General features: G+C 27.3%; 4 protein-coding genes and 1 long non-coding RNA gene across 11 annotated transcripts in view; 4 read left to right on the top strand and 1 right to left on the bottom strand.

Moving 5' to 3' along the window:
• Positions 1 to 7,111, top strand: part of LOC118441661 (adenylate cyclase type 6) — a 79,512-nt gene extending 72,401 nt beyond the window's left edge. For both annotated transcript variants that reach the window (XM_085657385.1, XM_035866357.2), the window contains 5 exons: positions 575 to 813; positions 1,124 to 1,262; positions 1,775 to 1,994; positions 2,472 to 2,620; positions 2,857 to 7,111. In XM_085657385.1, the coding sequence (XP_085513511.1) occupies positions 575 to 813; positions 1,124 to 1,262; positions 1,775 to 1,994; positions 2,472 to 2,620; positions 2,857 to 3,246 (1,137 nt within the window). In that variant the 3' untranslated portion in view covers positions 3,247 to 7,111. The remainder of the gene's footprint in view (positions 1 to 574; positions 814 to 1,123; positions 1,263 to 1,774; positions 1,995 to 2,471; positions 2,621 to 2,856) is intronic.
• LOC118441665 (uncharacterized) overlaps positions 1 to 17,458 on the bottom strand; it is a 106,150-nt gene extending 88,692 nt beyond the window's left edge. Inside the window, exons 1-2 of the mRNA XM_035866368.2 lie at positions 17,274 to 17,458; positions 13,448 to 13,527 (exon numbers count right to left, since the gene is read on the bottom strand). The gene's annotated coding sequence lies outside the window, so the exon portion shown is untranslated. The remainder of the gene's footprint in view (positions 1 to 13,447; positions 13,528 to 17,273) is intronic.
• On the top strand, positions 9,821 to 14,223 carry LOC118441664 (putative peptidoglycan muropeptide transporter SLC46). 2 transcript variants are annotated; one of them, XM_085657386.1, is made up of 9 exons: positions 9,821 to 10,039; positions 11,761 to 11,802; positions 12,029 to 12,259; positions 12,358 to 12,709; positions 12,767 to 13,162; positions 13,253 to 13,390; positions 13,459 to 13,542; positions 13,614 to 13,770; positions 13,844 to 14,223. In XM_085657386.1, exons 2-9 carry the CDS (start codon positions 11,776 to 11,778, stop codon positions 13,929 to 13,931), a joined length of 1,473 nt encoding a protein of 490 aa, XP_085513512.1. In that variant the 5' UTR covers positions 9,821 to 10,039; positions 11,761 to 11,775; the 3' UTR covers positions 13,932 to 14,223. The 2 variants fall into 2 exon arrangements, with proteins under 2 accessions (XP_085513512.1, XP_035722258.1); XM_035866365.2 differs by lacking the exon at positions 11,761 to 11,802 and having other exon boundaries at positions 9,822 to 10,039.
• On the top strand, positions 15,938 to 19,168 carry LOC118441676 (uncharacterized). 2 transcript variants are annotated; one of them, XR_014982244.1, is made up of 2 exons: positions 15,938 to 16,072; positions 18,062 to 19,168. It is a non-coding gene; the product is annotated as an uncharacterized LOC118441676 (long non-coding RNA). The 2 variants fall into 2 exon arrangements; XR_004838201.2 differs by lacking the exon at positions 15,938 to 16,072 and adding an exon at positions 16,274 to 16,413 and having other exon boundaries at positions 18,062 to 18,202.
• Positions 19,169 to 19,841: 673 nt separating this feature from the next.
• LOC118441668 (uncharacterized) overlaps positions 19,842 to 25,000 on the top strand; it is a 7,149-nt gene continuing 1,990 nt past the window's right edge. For 3 of the 4 annotated variants that reach the window (XM_085657387.1, XM_085657388.1, XM_035866372.2), the window contains exons 1-5: positions 19,842 to 20,437; positions 22,686 to 22,751; positions 24,258 to 24,323; positions 24,386 to 24,548; positions 24,916 to 25,000. The exon at positions 24,916 to 25,000 is cut by the window's right edge and continues 267 nt beyond it. In XM_085657387.1, the coding sequence (XP_085513513.1) occupies positions 20,284 to 20,437; positions 22,686 to 22,751; positions 24,258 to 24,323; positions 24,386 to 24,548; positions 24,916 to 25,000 (534 nt within the window). In that variant the 5' untranslated portion in view covers positions 19,842 to 20,283. The remainder of the gene's footprint in view (positions 20,438 to 22,685; positions 22,752 to 24,257; positions 24,324 to 24,385; positions 24,549 to 24,915) is intronic. The other variant, XM_035866376.2, reaches the window with a different exon arrangement.

The raw sequence follows: 25,000 nt of genomic DNA, 5'->3' as shown, positions 1-25,000 counted from the left end.
TTTTTTTTTTTTTTTTTTTTGATCAACTGTTGATAAAATTTCAATATCGTATCGATCGTTGGAATGTTAAAAGAGAGATGCATAAAAGTTAGGTCGAAATTAATCGATAAGTTAATTAACAAAATTAGTATTATGTACTTACTCGATGATTAGAAAACATATATACGAAAGGATCTTGAAAGTAGATTGAAATAATTAAAAAAAAAAAAAAAAAAAAAAAAAGAAAGGTTTAAAACGTTCATTCGATTGATAACATTATCTTTCGTATCTTTCCTATTTTTCAATTACGAATAGAACGACTTTAAAAGAGAACTTGCGCGAGTTAAAAAAAAAAAATAAACGCGATAGGTCTTGTAATTGATATTTATGTTCATGAAGAAAAAGAGAGAGAGAAAGAGAAAGGGAGAGAGAGAGAGAGAGAGAGAGAGAGAGAGAGAGAGAGAGAGAGAGAGATAAAGTGATTTCGTTAAATATGTTTGTCCTTTATCGTAATTACGATCTTTCACAGACATTATTTACATGTTTACATTTCGTATATTTCTTTCTTTGTGTTTTTTCTCTTTTCCCTTGACAGCTATTTCCCGTTCTGGTGATGTTAGTTATGGTGACCTGTGCGGTATATCAAATTTTAACTTCGGTCTTCAAGGTCGCCGTATTGAGCATCGTCGTGGCCTGTTATTTAGGTGTTAGCATTTATCAAGCTATGAACGACGATCGTTTAGACCTCGCCGAAAAATGGTTGGCCGGTGTTTTGGTGGTCTTTTTTATGGCGTGTCTGGTTGTACATTCGCAACATACCGAAGCGACCTACAGGTATGTTCAATAGAATTTAATTATATACATATATATATATATATATATATATATATAACGATATATATATATATATATATATATATATATATAACGAGAGAGAGAGAGAGAGAGAGAGAGAGAGAGAGAGAGAGAGAGAGAGAGAGAGAGAGAGAGTGAGAGACATTTTTACTACGAATTTGAAATGTTCATCGAAGAAATCAAAGAGTTTATATATTACTAAGAAATTTATTTATTAATTTTTCCTTTCTCTCTTTTTTTCTTTTTCTTTTTCTTTTTTTTTTTCCTTTCATTTTGATTTCCTCCGCAGATTAGACTTCCTATGGAAACTCCAAGCAACCGAGGAGAAAGAAGAGATGGAACATCTAAAGGCCTACAATCAAAAATTATTGGCGAATATTCTACCGGAACACGTGGCCGCACATTTTCTATCAACCGTTAATTCCGACGTAAGATAAAATCAATTAATTCAATTAATCGTGAATAGAAACGATACTCGTAAAACAAATTGTCTTTGGGGAGATGAAAGGTATGGTAAGATGAAAGTAACGGTAGACGTGGGGTAAAGTAAAACTTAGATCGCAAAACTTATAGGAGAGTAGAAACAAAATAAATTTATAAGATATTTAATTAAAATGGAACGATATAATTACACGGGAATATTCAAAGAATGATTAAAATTTAATAATTATTAAGAGAGATCATTAAGGAAAGAAGTAATTAATTTCTGTAATTTAACGTTAAGTAAAATTATTAAAGAAAATTATTATATATACGTAAATATTTATAATACGTATGTACATAGATAAAATAGCAAAGAGCAGAGAAGAGAAAAGCAGAACATTTCGGAAAATAGAATTTTCAAAAGGTCGCATTATACGTGTATCTATGTATTATGTATATAGGTAATATCTATATATATTTACATCTACGTAATCGAAATGCACACACCCTTTTACAGGAGCTCTATCACGAGCAATGTGACTTCGTTTGCATAATGTTCGCCTCCATCCCAAACTTTTCGGAATTCTATGTCGAGTTAGAGGCAAATAACGAGGGCGTCGAGTGCCTTCGACTTCTCAACGAAATCATCGCCGACTTCGACGAGTTACTAGCTGAGGAGCAATTTAAGTACATCGAGAAAATTAAGAGTACTGGTGCCACCTATATGGCAGCATCCGGTTCGTATCGCATATTTTTTTTCCTTTTTTTTTTTTTTTTTTTAATTATTTTTTTGCCCCTTTCTCTGTCACTTTCGAACAAAAAATAAAAAAACGTTTCGACGTACTTGTACGAAAGAAGATGTTATTAAACAAAATACAAAAAAAAAAAAAAAAGAAAAAAGAAAATAACAATCACGTATTTATTCGACTTTAAAATGAAAAATTAAAAAAGAAAATAAAGAAAATAAAATGCCATAAATCTCAAAGCTCGCAAACTATTAAATCGAATGAAACATTAATTGCAATTTGATAAATTTTGCAATATGATTTAAGGATAAATAAAATAATATAAACCATTTGAACATCGGTCAATGAAGAGTCAATTAAGCGTAATCCCTATTCGTTATTCAAACATACATTTTCGAAGTATGTATTTATGTTAGTTACGTATTCCCTATTTATAAACGGCTTCTCTCGTTTTTCCCTTTCAATTAGGCCTGACGAAAAGCACCTGCGACATGAGGGACTACAAACATGTGACCGCGATGGCGGACTATGCTTTAAGAATACGCAAACAGCTGGCTGACGTTAATGAACATAGTTTCAACAACTTTAGGATGCGTGTGGGGATCAACATAGGACCGGTAAAAAAAACATATATATATATATATATATATACAACGAAATATTATCGTAGCTTACTCAACAATTCGAATCGTTACTCTTAAAACATTTATCGTTTTATTAATCGTTCGTATTGATTTTTGTTTTTGTTCCATTTCATTTGTTCATTATACGAATTGTATTTGTGTAAGTTCGTGGATATACATATAAGAATAGATATATACATATATATATATATATATATTTGCGTACACAGGTTGTTGCCGGGGTGATAGGCGCAAGAAAGCCGCAATACGACATTTGGGGTAACGCCGTAAACGTGGCCTCGAGAATGGATTCTACTGGAGTTTTGGATAGGATTCAGGTCACCCGCGAGGTTCATGATATTCTATTGGCCAAAGGTTATCCACTTACTTGTCGTGGTAGTATACAGGTTAAAGGAAAGGGTAGTATGATAACGTATTTTTTGAATGGACCACGTGATACCACAAAGACGAGGAATAACAATGGTACAGAGATGTTAAATAGGACCAATTCTAACAACAACAACAACAATAACAATAACAACAACAACAATAGCAACAGTAACGACACTGACGTTAACGAAAGAACTTCCTCGCCCAATAACGGAGCAGTACTTCTTTGAAGAAGAAAAAGAAGAAGAAGAAGAAGAAGAAATTTAATTATTCAAGAAATGTTATTATAACAATCAAATATCATCATTTTTTGTCCTTAATTTGTCAGTGTATCTTGTAATGATAAAACTTTGATTATCTGGCCAAGCTATTCGATATTTTCGATTAAGCAATTAATACGATTATGTGAAATAGAAGATGACAAAGATAAAGATGAGAATGAAAATGAATAAATATATTATTAGATTTTATTTTTTATTTATAAGTATGGAAATTTATTTTTTTTAACTATGATTCAGATAATCAATGTTTTTCGTCATATATACATACGTATGAACGTGCTTTGAATTTTTCCTTCTCTCTCTCTCTCTCTCTCTCTCTCTCTCTCTCTCTCTCTCTCTCTCTCACTCTCTCTTTCTCTCTCTCTCTCTCTCTTTCTCTCTCTTTTTCTCTATTTTTCTTTCCTTCTCAACGATTTTATGTCTAACGAAAATTGAAGAGAAATTTATGAATAACGTAAATTAAAGAAAAATACCAAAGAGAAACGTTATCGATACGAAACATGATCGTTATCAACGTTTTTGTTGTTTTTTGCTATTATTTGAAAAAGAAAAAGAGAAAAGAAAATAAAAAAAAAAAAAAAAAAATAAATAAATAAATAAAAATAAAAGAAAAAAAAAAAATAATCTTCCGATAATACATATTTTAAGAAGGTATTAATTTCAATCGAATTCAATATAATTCACGTTTATTAATTGCAATGAGATATATAAAAACCTTGTCGTTTCATTTTTCATTGAATATTCATTTTACGATAATTTCTTGATAAATTAAATATGATTGATCAAAGTTACATGTCGTTCATTAAATTACATCAACGTCTGATTTTAAATGAATTAAATATTACTGAAAAGAAAAATATTTATTGAATATTTTTGAATATATTGAATATTCCAATAGAGATGAATTTCTCTTTGACGATGATGAAATTTTTGAAAAGGGAGAAAAAAGTAACTGGGAAAAAAAAAAAAGAAAATAAAAGAGAAAGCTCAAAATACGAACGATGATTCGTTTTTTAATGAATAATGATCACGTATTATCGTCTACGACTTTTTATTATTTTCGTTCTGTTCATATATTTTTGTTTAACGTAATAACTTTTTTTTACACTAATAATAAATATTTTCCATATTATATTCATCAATTTACATTTCGTTATCTTCAATAACTATACACATTTTTAGACGATCAAGGTATTATAGGATTTTTTTTTTTTTTTTTTTTTTTTATTCTTGTCAAGATTAACGAAAACGTTGACGTGAATTTCATTCGATTTTAGTAGTTTATATTACATACGATATATATTATATACGTAAGGATGAAAGAAAAGAGAAAAACAAAAGAAAAAAATAAGGTAGAGAAAATATGCGTAAGCGTTTAATTAAAAGGAAGGAAAAAAAGATAAAGGAAAAAAAAAAAGAAAGAAAGAAAAGAAAAAATGTCTTGGCGAAATAAATAAACGAACACGTTAAAAGGTCTAAATAAAATCGCGTTCGATAAGAAAGATTCGTATTAGTTTTTAATTTTCTGATACATATAATGTTATATATGTATTAAATATGTATTAACGATATAACGTAATTATAAATTTTCTTTTTCTTTTTTTATTTTTTTTCTTTTTTTCTTTTTTTCTTCCTTTCTTTTCTTTTTTCGTTTCTTTTTTCCATTAATTAAAATATAAAATGCTCGCTGTAATGAGCGGAATAATATTCACGGGCGACAATGTTCCTTTGAATTAACATCTGTCACGTTTATCGATTGCTAATGGAAAATAATATCGATTATCTAATTCGTGCCATAATCTTCTTCTTATTAGACGTAAATCAAGAACTTCCTTATCTTAACGTACGATTTCTTAATTTTGTTCGTTACAAAACAACAAATCATACGTATGATATATAAATTTCTTTTACGTATCGTAACAGCTGATTTGAGATATATATATATATATAAAAGTTGGCCAAAAGTTCCTAGATGACGTATATAAAAAAATTCAATTAGTCCTTCAAGAAACTTTTTTTAAATTGATTTACTTTTTTTTATTTTTTTATTTTTTTTTTCAAATTATAAAATTACAAACCAAATAACTTTTGGACGACTTAACAACTTTTTGTCTCCCCATCTTGTACGTATACACACACACACACACACACACACACATACATATGACTATACAAAAATACTATCTAGTTCAAAATAGCGAATTTTGATAAAGCTAATAATAATATTTCTATTTAGGAAATTTCTATCCACTATCTCCATTTAAAATTATTATACAAGTCGAAATTGATATGTGAATAGATGATTATGTATACTTTGACAAAATTATTCGCAATTGATGTTAAATATATATCACATACATACATAAATACATACATACATACATACATACATGGTCTTAAATATATAGAAGCACGTATATTTCGCATGCATAATTCGTCAGATATTTTAAGGAGAATAACAAAGGGATAAAGAGAATGAAAAGGAGAAGAAGAGGAAGAAGAAGAAAAAAATTAAAAAGAAAAAAAAAAAAGAAAGAAAAGAAAATAAAATAAAATAAAGATAAAATATACGAATTAAATGATCAAATTTCTCTATCGGTCTTGTTTAATTAATAATTAAATATAAAATAATCAACTTTAATGAACGATTAATCGTATCAGAATCATTAAATCTTATTAATTGTTAAGGAAATATAAAGACTTTTAACATTTCTTCCGTGTTCATTGTCGATATTGGAGATTAATATATACGTACGTACATACATACATAAATGTAATCGTGTTGTTGAAATCGTCTTTAACTATTTCGACGAATAAAAATTAAAACAATATGCATGTTAATGTTTGTCAAAAGTTCTAATCATAATTTAATTATAAATGATGTGATTAAAATTTAGATAAACATTATTGTGTGTATTTTATGATAAATCATATCATTGTTTTCTTTTAGAGATATTATTACAAATTAGAAATTCGTCGTTTATTCTATCAGATTAAAATTTGACCGATAACAGACGTAGCAAGTTTAAATACAACGAAATCAATCAGAATATAATGAAGGAATTTTGATTATATAATTAAATGTCTCTTAATAATTAATAGTAATGAGTTTAGACAGAAGGGGACCACGGAAAGTTAGCGATTATGATTTCAAAAGAAAAGAAAAGAAAAGAAAAAAAAAAAGAAAAAAAACAAAAAGAAATTAACTCGTGACGTACTTATGTACGTAATCCATTTACGTTGCGATAAAGAGATCCGTTTCGTTTTTTCGTCTCTCTCTCTCTCTCTCTCTCTCTCTATCTCTTTCTCTCTCGCCTTCGATATTTAGTAATGACGTGAATCTGGCCGATAAAAAGCAAAAAAAGAAAAAAATGATTGACAATAACAACAACAACAAAATTAAAAAATATATTTACACGGCCTTAATAAGAATCTTCGATGTAATAGTAAAACAATAACAACAAATCATTTAGAAAATCATTCCGAGCGCTTCCTTTTTTCCGAGTCATGCGTTTCTGCAAAAGAAAAAGAAAAAAAAAAGAAAAAGAAAAGAAAAAGGAAAGAAAGAAAGAGAAAAAAATAAATAAAATGAAACGATTACTTCTCACTTTTTTTTCTCTATCTCTCTTTGCTCCTTCTTTTATTTTTCTAGATAAATTTTAATTTGGGAACGTGTACCTAATGCTTGTGTATTAAAAAACGAAAAATACAAAAAGGAAAAAATTATTAATATATGTAACAAAGTGATGAAGAAGTGTATGTATTATCGGTGCGAGATGAAAAAAGAAAAAAAAAAAAAAAAAAAAAAGAAAAATTTTTAATCAGTACATTTTCTTTAATTGGAACGACGAAAAGTTCTCCAAAGGGTTTACATAGGATTATATAGAAAAAAATATATAATATATATACAGATATAAAAGCAAACAGGTATGTAAATATGAGTGCGAGAATGTGCTGTGTGATATTTCTGACAAGTATGTGAATTTTCTCTCTCTCTCTTTCTCTCTCTCTTTCTCTCTCTCTCTCTCTCTCTCTCTCTCTCTCTCTCTCTCTCTCTCTCTCTCTCTCTCTTTCTCTCTCCCTCTAAGTGCGTATATAACGCACAAAAGTAAATATATAACGCTTAACCAAGCATTGACGTACACACACACAAAAGATTTATGTATATTATACATACATACATTCATATATATATATATATATATATATATATATATATATATATAGTGTAATAATGGTAAAATTTAATTTTCTATATAATAAGTTTCAATCGTATGTGAAAAGTCTGTATTGATTGTATTATAAAATCCAAAATAATCGTGTCTAATGTAACACGACAATAACTTCATTCGGTGTTAATTCGATCCACATTTATTTAGAATATAATATGTTCGAACGGATTGAGATAAGATAGAAAGATAGAAAGAAAAAAGAGAAATGCATTGAAGAGAAAATAGGAAAAAAAAAAAAAGAGAAATAAAAATTAATAAAGAAAAAAAAAAAAAAAAAAGAAAAAAGAAAAAATATGAAAAAAACAGAATATAGATAAAAGGTCGTACGTCCTAAATCAAATATTTCGTTAAATCCTTATCGTCTGAAATACTATTATGGATATATATATATCATCCGAACAGATTTTTATTATTTACGTCTTAAAGAGGAAGAAAAAAATTAAATAAATAAAAAAAGAGAATGTTTCGTAAATTTTCGTCATATAGAGGCTATGTATATTTTTGGCAGGTACATTTATTATTATTATTATTTTTTTTTTCTTTTTTTTTATTATTACTATTATTAATATTATTGTGTTATAATCGATACATATAAGTTTCATATATAATATATAGAAAAGACGATAAGGATATAGTGAATTAGACGATAAAATATAAAACTTTCGAATTTGAAATGATGTATTAACAGCATTTAAACGTTCGTAGTTCATTATCGTGTATTAATTTCTTTCGGAGGATATCGTTAAAAAATAAAAGAAAAAGAAAAAGAAAAAAAAAAGAAAATAGATAAAAAAATAGAAAAATCTAAATATAGAGAATATATAGTATAACGAGAGATTTCTTATTAAATCGGTCTATTTTCCGCAATATAATTGTTTGTAATAATAATAATTAAAATAAATAAAAAAAAAAAAAAATAAAAAATAAAAAATAAATAAATAAATAGAACATTAAAGATACAGACGAACATATGCAGATAATCACACATACACACACACACACACGCAGATACAAAGAAAGAGAACAAATAAATCAATGACATTAGAAAGTTAATAAACGATATGTAATACTTGCATCATATTCGATGTGGCCTAAGTTGCGTCTATATAATGAAAATATACGTCAATACATGTCTGCCTAATGCAGATTATCTAAAATAGAATGCGAAATAAATTTTTATTAAAAGTTATATAATGGTTAATAAACAATTTATTAATTCGTCCGCAGTACATACGTACGTTTCATTCGTTTCTAACTAAGTAACGTTGGATTATAAATTATAATCAAAAAGATTGTACTTTGACTGGTCAAACTAGTTTGATACTTTTTCTTTTTATTTAGATATGAACTATAGATTTATGCGAAACTAGTATATTTTCTATCCACGCAAGCGAGGTTAGAAAATATATTTATTTGATCATCAATGTCTATTTGATAAAGCAACGTTTAACTATAAAATTTTAATTATTATTTATTTAAGATAAATAAACTGACGCATTGTTTGCGGTGAGTCAATTTAATTAAAATAAAATTAATCTAAATATATTGGATAACAATTTTATTGTAATATTAATTTGGTCAAATATGTGTAACGTTGTGTCTGGTAGAAGAAAAGAAAAAAAATATATATAAAAAAATATATATATATATATATATATATATATATATATATATATATATATATATATGAATTCTTCATTTACTTATAAAATGTCGCAAATTTTAATTATCTAAAGTAGAAATGGATCATTGGCGAATCTATTTGATGAAAATAAATTTAAATATACTCACGATTATAATATTTTATTATAATAATAAAGCTGATCACTGTCTAGTAAAAAGACATATTAAAATTGTTCATCTACATATAAGATATTGCAAATTTTTTGACATTATTTATTAATCAACTTAATATTTGTGAACATTCTTAAATATTATGTTACGTGTAATATGAATTATAAAAATTCTATTGCTGTAAAATATGGAATATTATTTCGATGGAATATTTTGAAGGATTTGAAAAAGCCCGCCAAAAAAATATTAAATTGATTATTTGCTTTAAATCTATTTATCAAAATATTTGATAAATCAATCATTAAATTAGTTTAAAATTTTGAACTGATTTTGAATTTTTTTTAGTTGAAACTATTGAACTGATTGATTTTATATAACGAGAAATTCTAATTGATCGGTAAAATCGTTGACAGATGTCACTACATGTCATACTTTTTAACTTTCAAACGATAAGTAACTAGAATTACTATTAAACATAGTTCGGAACACGTGTTTGATAAATTTGGATTGGTTTAATAAGAAATTATTGAGTGAAAGATTTTATTGATCTTAATAAATCTTCGCTATATATCACTATGAATCGCACGTGCATTGAAATCTTCATATTAAAACATACAAAATAACGTGATAAGATAAAATAAACAGCTGAGATAATGATAATTAATGGATTTTTATCAATTTGGCTAACAATGAACCGTAAAACTACATATTAAAAGGTATGTATAAATATATAAATATACAAACACACACACACACATATATATATATATATATATACGTAACTGTTTATATTTACGCAAACGTTACAAATTAGTTATTAGCATTAACCGAAGAGGTTAAATCTTAAAAAGATAAATTATAAAAACAAATTTGATCAACAATTTTAAGAAAAATTTAAAAGAGCATCGAAAAAGAGATATTTATGCGAACGCTTATTACGAGTAACAAACTGACATTATGTCTATCTTATTTTTAATATAGAAATGAAGAATTTCACATATAGTTTTAATTAATGATAATACAAAAAAAAAAATTTTTAATAATATCTTAATAACGATTCATTGATGAAGTAATACTATTCATCGATTTTATTTCACACATTATAATGATCGAGAAAAGATTTAATCGAGGACAATTCTTTTCTTGGAATAATTTATATCAATTATTAAATATAATTGTCATACATTTAATCATATTTTCCCGCCAAAAATACTTGCTTACGATACTTTCATTTTGCGTTGCTAGATGGTGTTTAATAATCCAATATGGCAGCAGGAATATTTACTATAATTTTACAATCTAAAGCAGTATTAAAAGTATTATTATTAAAGTGCATGTGCAAACAAAATTTATTTTAATTGTAACGTGTGAATTGAAAACAAAGACAGATTATTATATCTTGTTATTGACTCATTTGTTTCAATTTAATATTGTTATTAATTCTTTATTTTTTTTATATTTTCTTATTTTATTATATCATTATTAAATGATATAAAATTGTGAACAGTTATACAGAATGAAAATTATATAAAATGAAAATTATATAGAATGAAAATTATATAGAATGAAAAAATACATGCAAAAGAGAAATTCTGTATGTTGTTGAAAATAGATACATTATTTTAATACTCTATTCCTTCCTACAAACATTCCATCAAGCAGTAAAACGCATGTTACTTGGATGTTACGAATGAATGTTGTTAAAAAATTTACAATGAATGAAATAGACCAATAAGGAAGAGTAGCGAAGAAGGACAATTTTATTAATACCATCGGAAATTTCTATTAAGATGAAAGAAACATATAACATAAACAAAATAAAATCAAATCTAAGAGATAAAGATAATAATAATTATCCATGCGTCGTATGGAAAAAGAAAAGATTTCGAAACGATAATTGTAAAATAATTCCTAAACAAATAGTCGACTAGATGATGTAAGAAGTATGATGTAACTATTAGAAAATATATATTGTGCCTATAAATGAAATGGATGACTATAAAACAAATATTAAACATACAATATCATCTAACGATATTAAATTTCTTATGATTATTGCAATATATATTACAATTATGTTATTATAATTATAAATAACGAGAAAAAGAAATTCCTTCATTATCAAAAATAACAATAAAAATTCTTATTTGATAATTTTTTTTTTTTTTTTATCATTTGATCATTGTATATTCAATAGCCTTGATAAGACTCGAAAGAAAAGTAATTAGTATCAGCCTCATAACGTGACGTTAGAAGAGATAAGCTGCATTCTGTTTGTATTAATAATTGAATAAATCAACAACTTGGTCGTTTCTTTTTTTTTTTTTTTTTTTGTGCAACGAGAATACAAAAATACGAGATGTATAGTAATAGGATATTCTTTCTTTAAAAGAGTCGAATTAGCAGAATTTAATATATATGCGTGAATCTTTAATAGAAATTTTATGGAAGCATGAACATTGAAAACATAGAATTCGAGGTAAGAATTCGTTTCTTTTTTTCTTTTTCTCTCTTTTAACAAAAATTAATTAATATTTGTGATTTATTATAATAACAATATTTCTCCCTTTTCTCTAATCGAATTATATTCTTTTAATATATTGATCAAATTATTATATCTTGTAGCACCAATTATAAAAAAAAAAAAAAAAAATAAGAAATGAAAGTATTTCGCGCGCGTTAAATTTAAACGAACGTCATTACAGATGATGCAAGGAAATAGTCATTCAAGATGCGAATTTTTGAAGATATATTTTGGATGGATGAGACACATTTCGGTGGAACCAACTATGTGGCTTTATATGATGGCCTTCATGGTGACCTCGGTAGTGGAACAAGATTTTTTCATTTATAAAGCTTGCAGAGTCAATCACGGTCTATCCGAAGAAACATGTGTTAATTTGAAAACAAACAAAACTTTAAACGCCGAAGTTCAGGTAAGTAATAATTTTATCTAATGAATTAAAATAAATTCAATGATTTAAAATATATCCTAACAATTAGATTATTAATCTGTTAAATCGTCATTTTCTAGATAACCGTATCGGAATTTCACCAATGGAATAATATAGCGGGACACGTGGTACCGATAATTTTAGCATTGTTTTTTGGAAATTGGAGCGATAGACACGGTAGAAAACTACCATTGATTTTAGGATTGATTGGCAAATTTATATATTCTTTTATGGTGATCATTAATTCCTTAATGAATACATGGAATTTGAATATGGTTATATATACCGCGAGTTTACCTATGGGAATGCTTGGAGGTGACGTTGCTATATTTGCCAGCTGTTTTTCATATATATCGGATGTAACAAAAGTTCAACAGAGAACTTTAAGAATCACTATACTCGATGTTGTTTATCTTAGTACTATGCCTACCGGTAAGAATGAAGTAGAAATCGTGTTTTTTTTTTTTTCTCCCTTTTCTATTTTTCTAGGTGTGGCCCTTGGCTCGTATCTTTTCACGAAGGTCTTAAATTCGTCGTACAGTATAATGTTTACAATAAACTCTGTTCTCCTTGCCATTGCTATTATATATTCCTTTCTAAATCTCAAATGGCGAACGTCCACTCAACAACGACAAATTTTGGGCGTTAATCCTTTCATTGATTTCTTCGATAAAAAGCACGTAGCAGAAACAATAAAAACGTTAATAAGAAGAAGAAACGATCATGAAAGAGTTTATCTTTGGATTTTCCTATTAGCAATGGCTTTATACACTTTTCAAAGAGACGAGAAACCTATGAGCTATCTTTATACGCAACTCAAGTTTAAATGGGGCGTCGCAGAATTCAGTACATTTAAAACATTTCAATCGGCACTCTTTGTAGTAGGTCAGTCGAGTTGAAATAATAATTAATAGTAATTAATCATTTAGTTATTCAAAGAATATTAATTTAAAATATGTCATTATTTCTTTTTAGCAATGCTCATTGGTGTACCTATAATGAGTAAACTATTAGGATTAAGAGATACTGTAATTATTGCAATTGGTGCTCTAGCTCATGCAAGTGGTAGAATTATTTTTGCTTTAACCACTATACCAGAATTATTTTACATTGGTATGCAATCTCTTAAATGTTGATTATATTTTAATGAATCTAGAATTAAATACTTACTATTTCTTTAGGAGCGACTGTTGCAGCTTTGGGTCCTAGCGTTGCACCAGTTTTAAGATCAATGACTTCCAAACTTGTTCCTATAGAAGAAAGAGGTATTTTTTTTATTATATTATGTGTTATTAGAATGTAATGAAATAATTGCAATTGTAAACATATGATTTAGGTAAAGTGTTTGCTATGTTATCTGTTTGTGACAACGCAGTGCCTCTCTTCAGTGGTATTTTATATTCTCAACTTTATAACCTAACAATTAATACAGCACCTAGTTCTATATATTGGTTAACATTTTCTACACAAATTATGGTACTTTTACTTATCTCGTAAGTAAAATTTCTATTTGTATTTCTTATTCTATTTTGAATTATCATTATTATTAACTTTTCTTACTTTTAGTGTAATACATTTTTCATCTAAAAATGAAAATGTACAGGAAGAAAATGACGAAGAAAACAATATTGAAAGTGAATTAGAACATGATTAATCTTTAAATGGCAATAATATGAATAAAAATAAATGATAAAGCAATAACATTCATACAAAATAATGAAAATACTAATTTATACAATTAATAATTAATTTTTGTAATCTCTGTACTATGTTACATAGATTATGTTCATATTTCAAATTTTATATGTTACGTAAATTTTATATATTACGTAAATTATATTTATATTTAAAAAAAAGAAATTTTTAAAATTTTTCGTTCATGTTTTAATGACGCTATTTCAAAATGTTTCCAGATTGTACATAATAAAAGACAAATATCTATAAACTACACAAGAGAGAGAGAAAGAAAATAATGTGAAGTTTTTATATATTTTATAGACTTTATATATACTTATCAAATAATGAGAATAATGAAAATAATGATTTGTTGTTAAATTTAATTATAAAAAAAAAAAAATAATTAAAGTTTATGTAAAAATACATATATAATCATAAAATTAATCGCAACATTAATCTGTATATACTGTTTAATAACTGTTGCGATTAATTAATATTAAAATATAAATAGAAAAATTATTGTTGAGAAACGTTTAATAAATGGAAAATTTCTGAACAGTCTTTTTTTTTCCCCTTTTATAAGTAATTCTCATTTATGCAATGTTGATATCGAATTTATCGTAAAACGTGAATCATAGATTTTGAAATCCTTAAATAAATATTATTAATAATGCATTATGATTGGAATGAATCAGAAGAAAGAACAAAAACGTTTAACGTAAATACGATAAGAAACACGACATTACATACATACGTGCATCGTTAATGGATATTAAACGCAACGCAAAAAAAATATTCAAAGTGACAATTCTAAGAATGATTATCATTTGTCGAAAATCGACTTTGACTTTTCAAACGCATCATCATTGGCAACATCGATTTCATGAAAGTTTTTTTCTCTCTATTTTTTTTTCTTTTTTTTTTTTATCTACCATTAAAAGTAAGTTCAAGAAATCTATTCGTATACATAACGCGTCTCATACAATTCAAGTATGTCAAGGCATCTTCAAAATATTTTCTTGTTTATCGTTTAGACAAATTTTTTAATCAAATAATAAAATGATATTTACGTTAATAATTTGGTTTTTTTTTTTTTTATTATTATTAATAATACAATTTTTCACTCGAAGAAATTAAAATATTATATGAATAAAGTTGAGTAAATTGAAAAAAATAATTTTTGTGATTGGTATTAATAATATAATCTTTTTTTTTATTATTTTATTTTATTTCTTTTTATTTCTTTTTTTATTCTTTGAAGAAACATTTCATTCGTAAAGCTTCGAGTATTACTTTGAAATAATATTGACGAAATCTAAAGACGAAGTTAATGAAACATTGTTCGAAAAGAAAAATATCTTGTGAGCTCTATCATAAGCACCATTTCATATTCTATCGACGTATTGAAAAGCGCGCGTCGCATAGTTAATGAATTCACACAAACGTATGATTTCGCGTTTGCGCTCGAGGACGATAAAAATAAATACGATTTTATTTGGATCTATCAATTCTACATAAACTAAATGATTTTTTTTTTCTTTTTCGTTAATATACTGAGACATTGGAAGGCATAAAATTTGAAGAAAAAAAAAAGAGTCTAATTTTTCTTCTCTTTCTTTTTTTCTCTCCATTTTATAGAACGTTTTTGAATTTTTGTTTTTGAAGAATAATTTAAAAATAATTACTTTTTAAATTCGATAAAAATAGACAGAGACTTACGGTGCATACGGCAAAACGTGACGAGCATGAAATAAAAAGAAAACAAAATGGCACATATGCCAAGATGAAAGAAATTTTCAAGTATATAAAATCGCGACATTTTTCACTTTGATATTTTTTTTTTTTCAATTCACGACATACGGGCAATATCTTCTTTCAAATGTATGGCCATTGACCTAAATAGTTAACCACCTCCCTAAAAGTTAAGCGATTGTGAGTATAAAAGTTGGTTACTTCTATGGAAAGCTTGTTATAGTTCGTCATGAGTATTCGAAGTAACACGTTAAAAAAAAAAAAAGAAGAAGAGAAAATAAAAAGAAGATAAGAAGGATTTAAACAGATTTTCACAACGTCTACTTACTAAGAAAAGTCTTCCTTCCGAGACAAAAATTAAACATGGTAATATGTATAAAAAAAAAAAAATAAATAATAAGAAGTAATACATTATTCAAACCACTTCTTCTATCGTATCTCTTCAAAGAATTTTAAATTCGATAAATTCATTTCCGATATATACATATATATACATATATATATATATATATATATATATATATATATATATATATATATTGTAATACACACGTTATAATACAATACGTTTCTTTCATTTCATTTTATGTGCGACGTATAATTGGTAAATGAATTTCGATTGAACGAATTGTGACGAGTAACAAGTAACAACGAATCTAACCGAACATTATCGAACATTTCCGAACAGATCGAAACGAAAATAACCAGTAAGAAATTTCTTTTTCTTTTTTTCTATTCCTTTTTAATTCCATTGTTAATATCTATTATTATATTTTACAATGAAATTATTGATAAACAAGTTATTAATGAGATAAAAGGTAAAGTTCATAGTTTATTGTATAATTCGATGCATTTTTGTATAATTTCTACGTCATCTTTATGTTCTTCTTTAAGATGGGTGATATATTTATATACATGTATTATTAAATTAATATATATATTATCAAATATTAATATATATATATATATCAATATATATTAACGAAATGTAATCCGTTAAATGAGTATTTTTTCAATAGTGTAGAACGATATAATAAACTGTCTTACGGTGCATTTACAATATACGTAGATCAACGATATGACAGATTTTCTTTTTCGTTGAAAATATAAATATTGATGTGCGAGAGAAGAAGGTTGTATCCTAAAGTGATTTTTTGCTTTTATTTTTTCATTCTTTTTTCTTTTTTTTTTTAAATTGTAAATTCAATCGATCCGTATATACGCCTTGATATTCTTTTAAACATTTTTCTAACCTTTCTTCTCTTCTTTTTTTTTTTTTTTTTTTTTTATTTCTTTTAATAATTAAATTCATAACCATAGATCAATCTCATCCTTTATTAATCGTACTCTTATCGTTTTACTTTTTCTATATATTTTTAGGATACTTTCAGATCGATCATTAATATCTTAAATAAGAAAAATTATTTTTCTATAGAGTAAGAGAGAAGAAAGGAGAAAAAAAAGGAATAGAAAAATAATAAACAGAGAAAACTGATGATAGATCGACACACCCAACACAACGCATAATTCGTATAACTGTCTCGACATAGTAATAAATGTTTAATACCTCTTCCGTGGTCCATAAAAAAGGAATAAGAATGTTGTTTTTCTATAGACGTTCGAACATTCGACGCCTTTACGCGCTCTCCAATGAGTTTTTATTATTTCTTTTTTTCTTTCTCTTCTTTAATTCCATTTCAAGGAGACACACAGAGTGATATTTTGATTTACTTGTTCATTACTTCTTCGGAAAATTCTTTGAAAGTGTCACTATCTGTCGGTTAAAATTCGAACTTTTCCGATCGACGTAATCATAAAATTCTAGTGATCGATATAACCTTAAATTTTACATGCATATACGAATATTCGAAATTTAAAAAATGAAGAAAAACCAGAAGAGGAGAAAAAGAGAAAGAGAGAGAGAGAGAGAATCTTTTTTATTTCATTAAAAAAATATGAATGAATCGTATTAGTAATATAATTGTTGAATATTTCCCTTCGATAAGAAAGTTTTATTTTATAGTATTTTATATTATTCTCAATATTATAAAAGCAGAAATAATGAATTACACTCATAACCATATTATTTCCGACAGACTTCCGTGATATCGCAAGCGTAAAATATTCAATATGGCGTATCGAGCGCGACCTTTAAATATGAATAATTGCATAATTTTATATATATATATTTTCTTTTTTTTTTTTTTTTTTTTTTTTTTTTAATTTAAACAGACGAATAAAATGTACGACCGAATCGATTTATTTAAATCGTTAAATAATTTCGAGCGTGTTGAGACGGCATAATTCGCAACCCATCAAGTGAGAGTTAACGAAAGTCTAAAACATTCTTTTCAGATTTCACTGAGAAAGTTCGTCGCTATTGCCGTTCTAGCGATTCTAATGATTTTGGCCTCTACAGTGAACTCCGTGCCAACGTCAAAGCCAGTAGCAGCTGGAGCCATAACGCCATATCCCATACCTCAAAGACCACCATATGCACCAAATCCATGGGATTATCCAAGACCATTCCCAACGCAGTCGTCTGATCGCCGTTCATAGAAAAAAAAAAAAAGAAAAAAAAAGAAGAAGAAAAGATAAGAAAAAGAAATCTAAAACAAAATTAAAAAATAAATAAATAAATAATGACATAGACAAATTAGCAGACAGATAATATTTGATTAAGCGAAAGATAAAATTTACAAGAGGGCGAGAAACCTATGATTAGAACTGAATGAAAATATTAGCTTTTTGTTGAACGTAAACGTAACAGGATGAATCAACGAGTTCTCAAGGTTTCCTCAAGATTGCAAATTAGCGTTTAAATTATCGGCTTCTTATCTTGTATAATGTAAATTAATTTTTTTCTTTTCTCCTTTATCATCATAACTTATAGATCATATATTTTAGTGACTCAATCGATCGTAATTTCCAAAGAATAGTTAAATTAGAAAATGGGATATCGCAATGATTCCTCAATGCGAATTCGTTGAGACCTTGAAATAAAATGTCAATTTTACTTTAAAGTTGAATATCGAAAGGCTATCAATTTCAGAAAAATATGAATTGCTAATCGATATCCAAACGATGCGGGTGGAAAGGCGGGAAAGGGAGAGATAGTGGCAGAGGGGAACAAAAACACTTTGATACGAAATTTCAGCTTTTGAATTTAGCTTTGAGTTTTTTCTACCGGAAATACAAAGGACGAAGCCAGTAGATATTACGCAGTACGAGATTAAATTGTGTAAAAACACAATGGACCTCTGTAACGGTAAACGATTCTCTTATTTTCTATCTCTCTCCCTCTCCCTCTCACTCTTTTCCTCTCATTTATAGCTAGGATATATAACGTAGGTATTATATTCTTTTGATAGAAAATTCAAAAGGAATAATGTCATTTTGTTGATTGCATGTATACGTCTATGTGTGCGTGCGTACGTACGTACATTTGTATTATATTAAAATTCGTCCGAAATTTTCAACATATAAATAAGTTCTTAGGTGATTTTAAAAATCATTTGGACTTCTTTAGAAAGAATTTTTCCTTTCTTTTCAAATTATTAAACTACAAGTAAAAAAAAAAAAAAAAAAAAAAAAAAAAAATTGTAAAATAGAAAAAAAAGAAAGAGGTTCGATTTTTAATAAGGACACTTTTAAAATTCAATTATTACACTTCATTGTAATTTTGTAGATTAATTTTTTTTGAATTTTTCAAGTATATTAAACTAAAAACCTAGGAATTGTTGAGCCATCCTATAGAATAAAAAAAAAAAAAAAAAAATAATAAATAAATAAATAAATAAATAAATCCTATTAATTTTTATCGGTATAGATCCTACCGATTTTAATCGGTAACAGGTCGATCGATCTATCGATCTATTCAACTTAGAAACGAATTCACTTGTATAAGAAAGACTTGTTCGATTTGACCGCTGTTCATAGCTCGTTTAGCTTTCATCGAGTGTACATACATAGATAGATACATGCGAGACCGTACATACCTACGTAATTTCGAGCGAGAGACAAAATAACGAGACAGTAGAAGACGGAGTATAGACTGGCAACGCAGTAACCGATTGGAAACTTTCGAGAGAACATCGAGCGCGTTCGCTATATCGTAATACGTTACAAGAATCGAAAACTCGTATAGATCTCAACTAAAAGAAGTCCTCTTTTCTTCTTCTTCTTCTTTTTCTTTTTCTTTTATTATTGTTTTCTGTTTTTTTTTTTTTTCCTTTCTTTTTCTATTTCCTCTCCATACGACGACCTCTACGAGCAAAGACATTCTCATTCAGTCAATATTTTTCCTTAGAAGCGAACGGATCGTCGTGAATAAAATATTGTTTATTTTTCGTCTCATTATGTTATGAGATAATAAAAAAAAAAAAAAAAAAAGAAAAAAGGAAAAGAATAATAATAATAATAATAATAATAATAATAATAATAATAATAATAATAAAAAGGAGAAGAGTATTCTGTATTTTTCGAAAAAAAAATCTTCATGAGATTCTTCATCTAGTCGAGATATTAAATATCAACGTAAACGATAAAAGAATCTATAAGGATCTGTTTCATTCATCATGCAATTTATAACGACCGATAGATTGTACTTTATTATTACATTATGGATATGGATCACCACGGATCAAGCCCTAGGACAACAACCCAACGAATCTGTACCTTCCGTTATCTTAGGTGGCATTGGTAATGTCGCTTCTAGTGCTACAAATTTTCGTAAGTTCCTTTAATTTTGTATATCTCATTTTTATCATCGATCATTATCTGGATTTACTTTCGTATCATTTTATTTTATTTTTATAAATTCTTTTTCTCTTCGTCAATAGTTCTTCGATCGTTGATCAAGGTTACGATTTTTGTCTTTATATGATTATAGCATATATATATATATATAGTGATCGATCGATTGATCTCTTAAGATATAATGTCGTAAAAGCGGTGATATCGAAAAATAGTTTTAAAGTGTTTTTAAAAATATTTTTTACGTTCTCTGTCCCTCTCTCCCTCTCCCTCTCTCTCTCTCTCTCTCTCCCTCCCTCCCCCCCTCCCCTCCCCCCCCTCTCTCTCTCTCTCTTTCTTTCGTTCGATCAAAGTATCGTGCGAACTATGATCTTTTTTTATAATACGATATGAGTCAGAAGATCATAGACGATCAAAAAATGATCTACACGATTTTAACCTTCGTTTAATATATTTACGTAGATATACGTATGTCGAATGAAACGATTAAATTTATTCGATTCAAAGAAAATTTTATCGAACCAGATTAATTATTTAGATTGAGAATTCGAGGAGAAAGAAATAAATAATCTTGTATATTTATTTTTTTTTACGTAGTACATAAAGTGGAAGTAACTCACGTTTATCTGATAGCTTTAGACACGTGTGAACAATTATTATCGTATATTAAAACGTTTTATCGATTGACTTGAATATAAATTAATCTTAAATATTATTTTGCGAAATTTATTTTAGAAAGAATAACATTTCTATATTAACTGTACGTACTTGAACTTTCTTTCTTTTTTCCTTTCTTTCTTTTCTCTTTTCCATTTTCTTTTCTCTTTCCAATATAATCGTAAATTATAAATAGTAACGTATTAGATTATGTGTTAATTATATTTTTCAAAGATTGCTGAATATTATCGACGACGTCATTCGATAACAATTATCCATCGATATAAAAAAATTGAACTTTTCTCTCTCTCTTTCTCTCTCTCTGTCTCTCTCTTTCTCTGCCTGTCTCTCTGTCTCTTTCTTTCTTTCTATGATAAAAAATAATTACATATATAAGATGAAAAAAAAATATTTATTATTAACACTTACGTATTTATGGATTACTCATAGCGTTCGTTTTATTTTTTTTTGTCATATGTATTGTTTTACGCAAGCATCAACAATTTTTTTTTTACGTATATACGATCTCTTTTTTTTTCTTTTTTTTTTTCTATGACACGCTCGTATTAAAAGGAGATAATTAATGTCGTTGAGAATGACAAATGATATTAATTTTCAATTTATTTTGAATCCGTCTACATTTTACGAAGAAACGTTTCTTCTGTACCGAGATAGAAAATTATTAAACGTAAATCGTTATGTTACGAATTTTTTGATTTATCATTTTTTTAATCCTCGACACTTGACAAAACTGATAATCAACTGTTGTTTGCATTCTTGCGGAATGTTAATTGTTCCAATTTGGAAATTGTCATTGTTGTTTGCCTTTTGAGTGTTGCAAAAAATATTAATCATTCGAGAAAAAAAAAAGAGAGAGAGAGAGAGAGAGAAAGAGAAGAGCATTATTCAAAAGTTGAAAAACTTAAATGAATAAAAAGCAAAAGAAGAAAAACATTTAGGCCAAGGATGGTAATATAGTAAAGTAGTTTTCGCTCGATTCACAAAGAAACGAAATGGTAAAATGTAAAAAGTGTAAAAACTTGGAAAAAAAGATTTTTCTTTGACACAACAATTTCGGACTTCTCTCATATTTTTTTCTTTATTCCTTTTCTTTTTTTTCTGTTTCAATAAATGACGGATATGTAGATTTGTAAGAACAAAGTATATATACTTATATGCACATACAGAGAGTGGGTATCATCAAAAGTTCTTAAATGATTTTAAAAATTAATCATCCCTTTTTTTTTGAGACTTTTTAAATCAATTATTCTTTTCCTTCCATTTCTTTTTTTTTTCCTTTTTAAATCGTAAAACTCTACAATCCCAGTTTGTAAAATTGTAAGCCTAATTAAAACGGCTTGAAGATATAAACGAAATTGAAATTTTAAAAATCATTTTGGAACTTTCGATCCATTTTTTCTATGATATACGTATATGTATATATGTATGTATACGTGTATGTACGTATGTATGTACGTAGATTATGTATATTGATTTATCATTTATAGTCAAAGATAACAACTCGGATATATCGCCGAGTAAAAAATGCAACTATTTGTTGTTGCAGTATCCGGAGTCGTGCAACGACAGAAAGACCTGTTGCATCGCGTGACCGACACTGCCGCAGATTACAGTACGTTTGCGTGTTTTATGATCGAGAGAAACGATCATTACGGCTTATAGATCCCTTATCCAAATAAGAAGGACACGTGGCCAATAAAAGAGACACGAGTGTATTGCTTTCGTTCTCTCTCTCTATCTTTCTCCCTTTCCTTTTTTCTCTTCTTCTAAATGATAGAAAAAAAAAAGGAAGATAATAGTTTCGATCATTAGAAATCGTATTATTTGCTATAAAAATCATTGATTTATTGCAAAGAAAAACGGAAAAAACAAAAGAGAAAAGAAAAAAAAAGAAAATGATCTTGTCAAATGATCTCATACGAATCTCTCTCTCTCTCTCTTTCTCTCTCTCTCTCTGCGATCATTAGACATTTTTTTCTTTCCTTTTCAAAAAAATTAATATTCATTCTATATAAGTCAATAATGTGCGTGGATTGTTCCCTAGTGATTTCTCGAAGTAAAACCGTTAATCATTATACTAGTTCATTATTTGCAATAAGTCAATGATACCTGCAATTGATCAAGCAAAATTGCACGTTGGAAAGTCGTATTTTTCGCGCCAGTCTTGCTGTTCGAGTAATTTTATGCGTTTCGCGAAGAAAGAGGTAAATAAAATGAAGAGGGAATAAAAAAAAAAAAAAGAAAAAAATAATAGCAACGAGATGTGATTTATGATTTCAATAGACCGAAATCGAATGCTTATTTAATGAAACGAAATTGCGAAAATTTTAAGTGGCCAATTATATTCTTTCTCTCTCTCTCTCTCTCTCTCTCTCTCTCTCTCTCTCTCTCTCTCTCTCTCTCCCTTTCTCTCCCTCTTTCTCTTTCTTCCGCCGATCGATTGCTATTGAAAGTAACCCTTTTTTAACATGCAACAAGTTTTACATAGAACTTTATTTGTTTATCAATTAACGTTAAAAGTATAAATTTAGTATTAGGATGTTCTTTCTAAAGGATCATGCAACACGATTCATTATTGTTAATTTTATTATATAAAAAAAAAAAAAAAAAAAATTTTTTTCTTTTGTTTTTTCAAGCGGAATAAAAGAACAAGAAAAAAAAAGAGATCAAATGTATTACGATCGATTCTCGTTTTCTTTTCTTTTCTTGTCTCTTCTTTTTTTTTCTTTTTTTTTTTTTTTCTTTTCCTTTAACGCTTTAGAATAAGTTAATAATGATGTACGTATGCGTACGTACGTCGACATTCAAAAAGGAATATCGAATTTAAATGTATAATGACATTTATCGAGAAATATATTGATTTATCTTGTAAACTAGTAAATAGCTGGGGGGCTGGGGCGACGTTAACTAGCTTATTAACACGCTTTTCACAGCTCAACATTCGCTTTCGAACAGAAATAATTAGAATAATCCATATTCCTGGGAATGATCATTATATTGGCATTTGCAATTTTTTAATCGTTTTCTTTTTTTTTTTTCTTATATATGTATATATATATATATATACTTTTTTTCTTTTTTTCATTCTCTTTTCTTTCCCTTTTATTTCTTGTTTTAGTTGTCAGCGCGGTGGAAAGACCAAGGAATTTATTGATTAATGCGACGAGAGCTACAACGGGAATTAGTGAGTAAATCATAGAAATATAATCTTAATTTAGTAAAACGCATTAATCCTTCGAAGGACAGTCGACAGTGCGGCGTCGAAGGGACTCGAATTCAAGCTTCGAAGATTCATTGAGAAGTTACGTTCACGAATGCGTTATGGTATACCAGAATTGGATATACCACCGCTCGAACCTTTCCATCTCGATGGAGTTCGCATCGATACCGATAATCCAGAAATTGGAAAGTACGTATGTATATATGCATGTATGTATGTATGTATGTATGTATGTATACATGTATGTACGTCTTTTTGATCGAAATAAAATCTTATAAAGATATGCGACACACGCGATATATATTTTAATTCGTCTTTTTTTTTTTTTTTTTTATTTCGTTTTATTTTCTTTTTTATCTTTTGCTTTTTTTTCTACTTTAAAAACTTCGACGATAAAACTTTGATCGTGAAACGAAGATGGATCAGTGTGACGAAAAAAAAAAAAAAAAGAAAAGAAAAAAGATTAGCAAAATCACACGCATAATAAGCCTATCCCCGAATAATTATTAAGAAATATTTCGTTACGAGATAACATTGAAATGTATTCTATTTTTAGTGTCAGTGCCATTATCACCGACTTAACAGTTTATGGATTATCAACGTTCGTTATTGAAAGTGCGAAACTCTCTTTGATCGGCCCA

Source organism: Vespa mandarinia, chromosome 5 (genome assembly GCF_050613455.1).
Source record: "Vespa mandarinia isolate Hongniang chromosome 5, ASM5061345v1, whole genome shotgun sequence".
Taxonomy (NCBI): domain Eukaryota; kingdom Metazoa; phylum Arthropoda; class Insecta; order Hymenoptera; family Vespidae; genus Vespa; species Vespa mandarinia.
The sequence above is the reverse complement of the archived record's forward strand: the minus strand, read 5'-3'. Positions and strand labels throughout refer to the sequence as shown.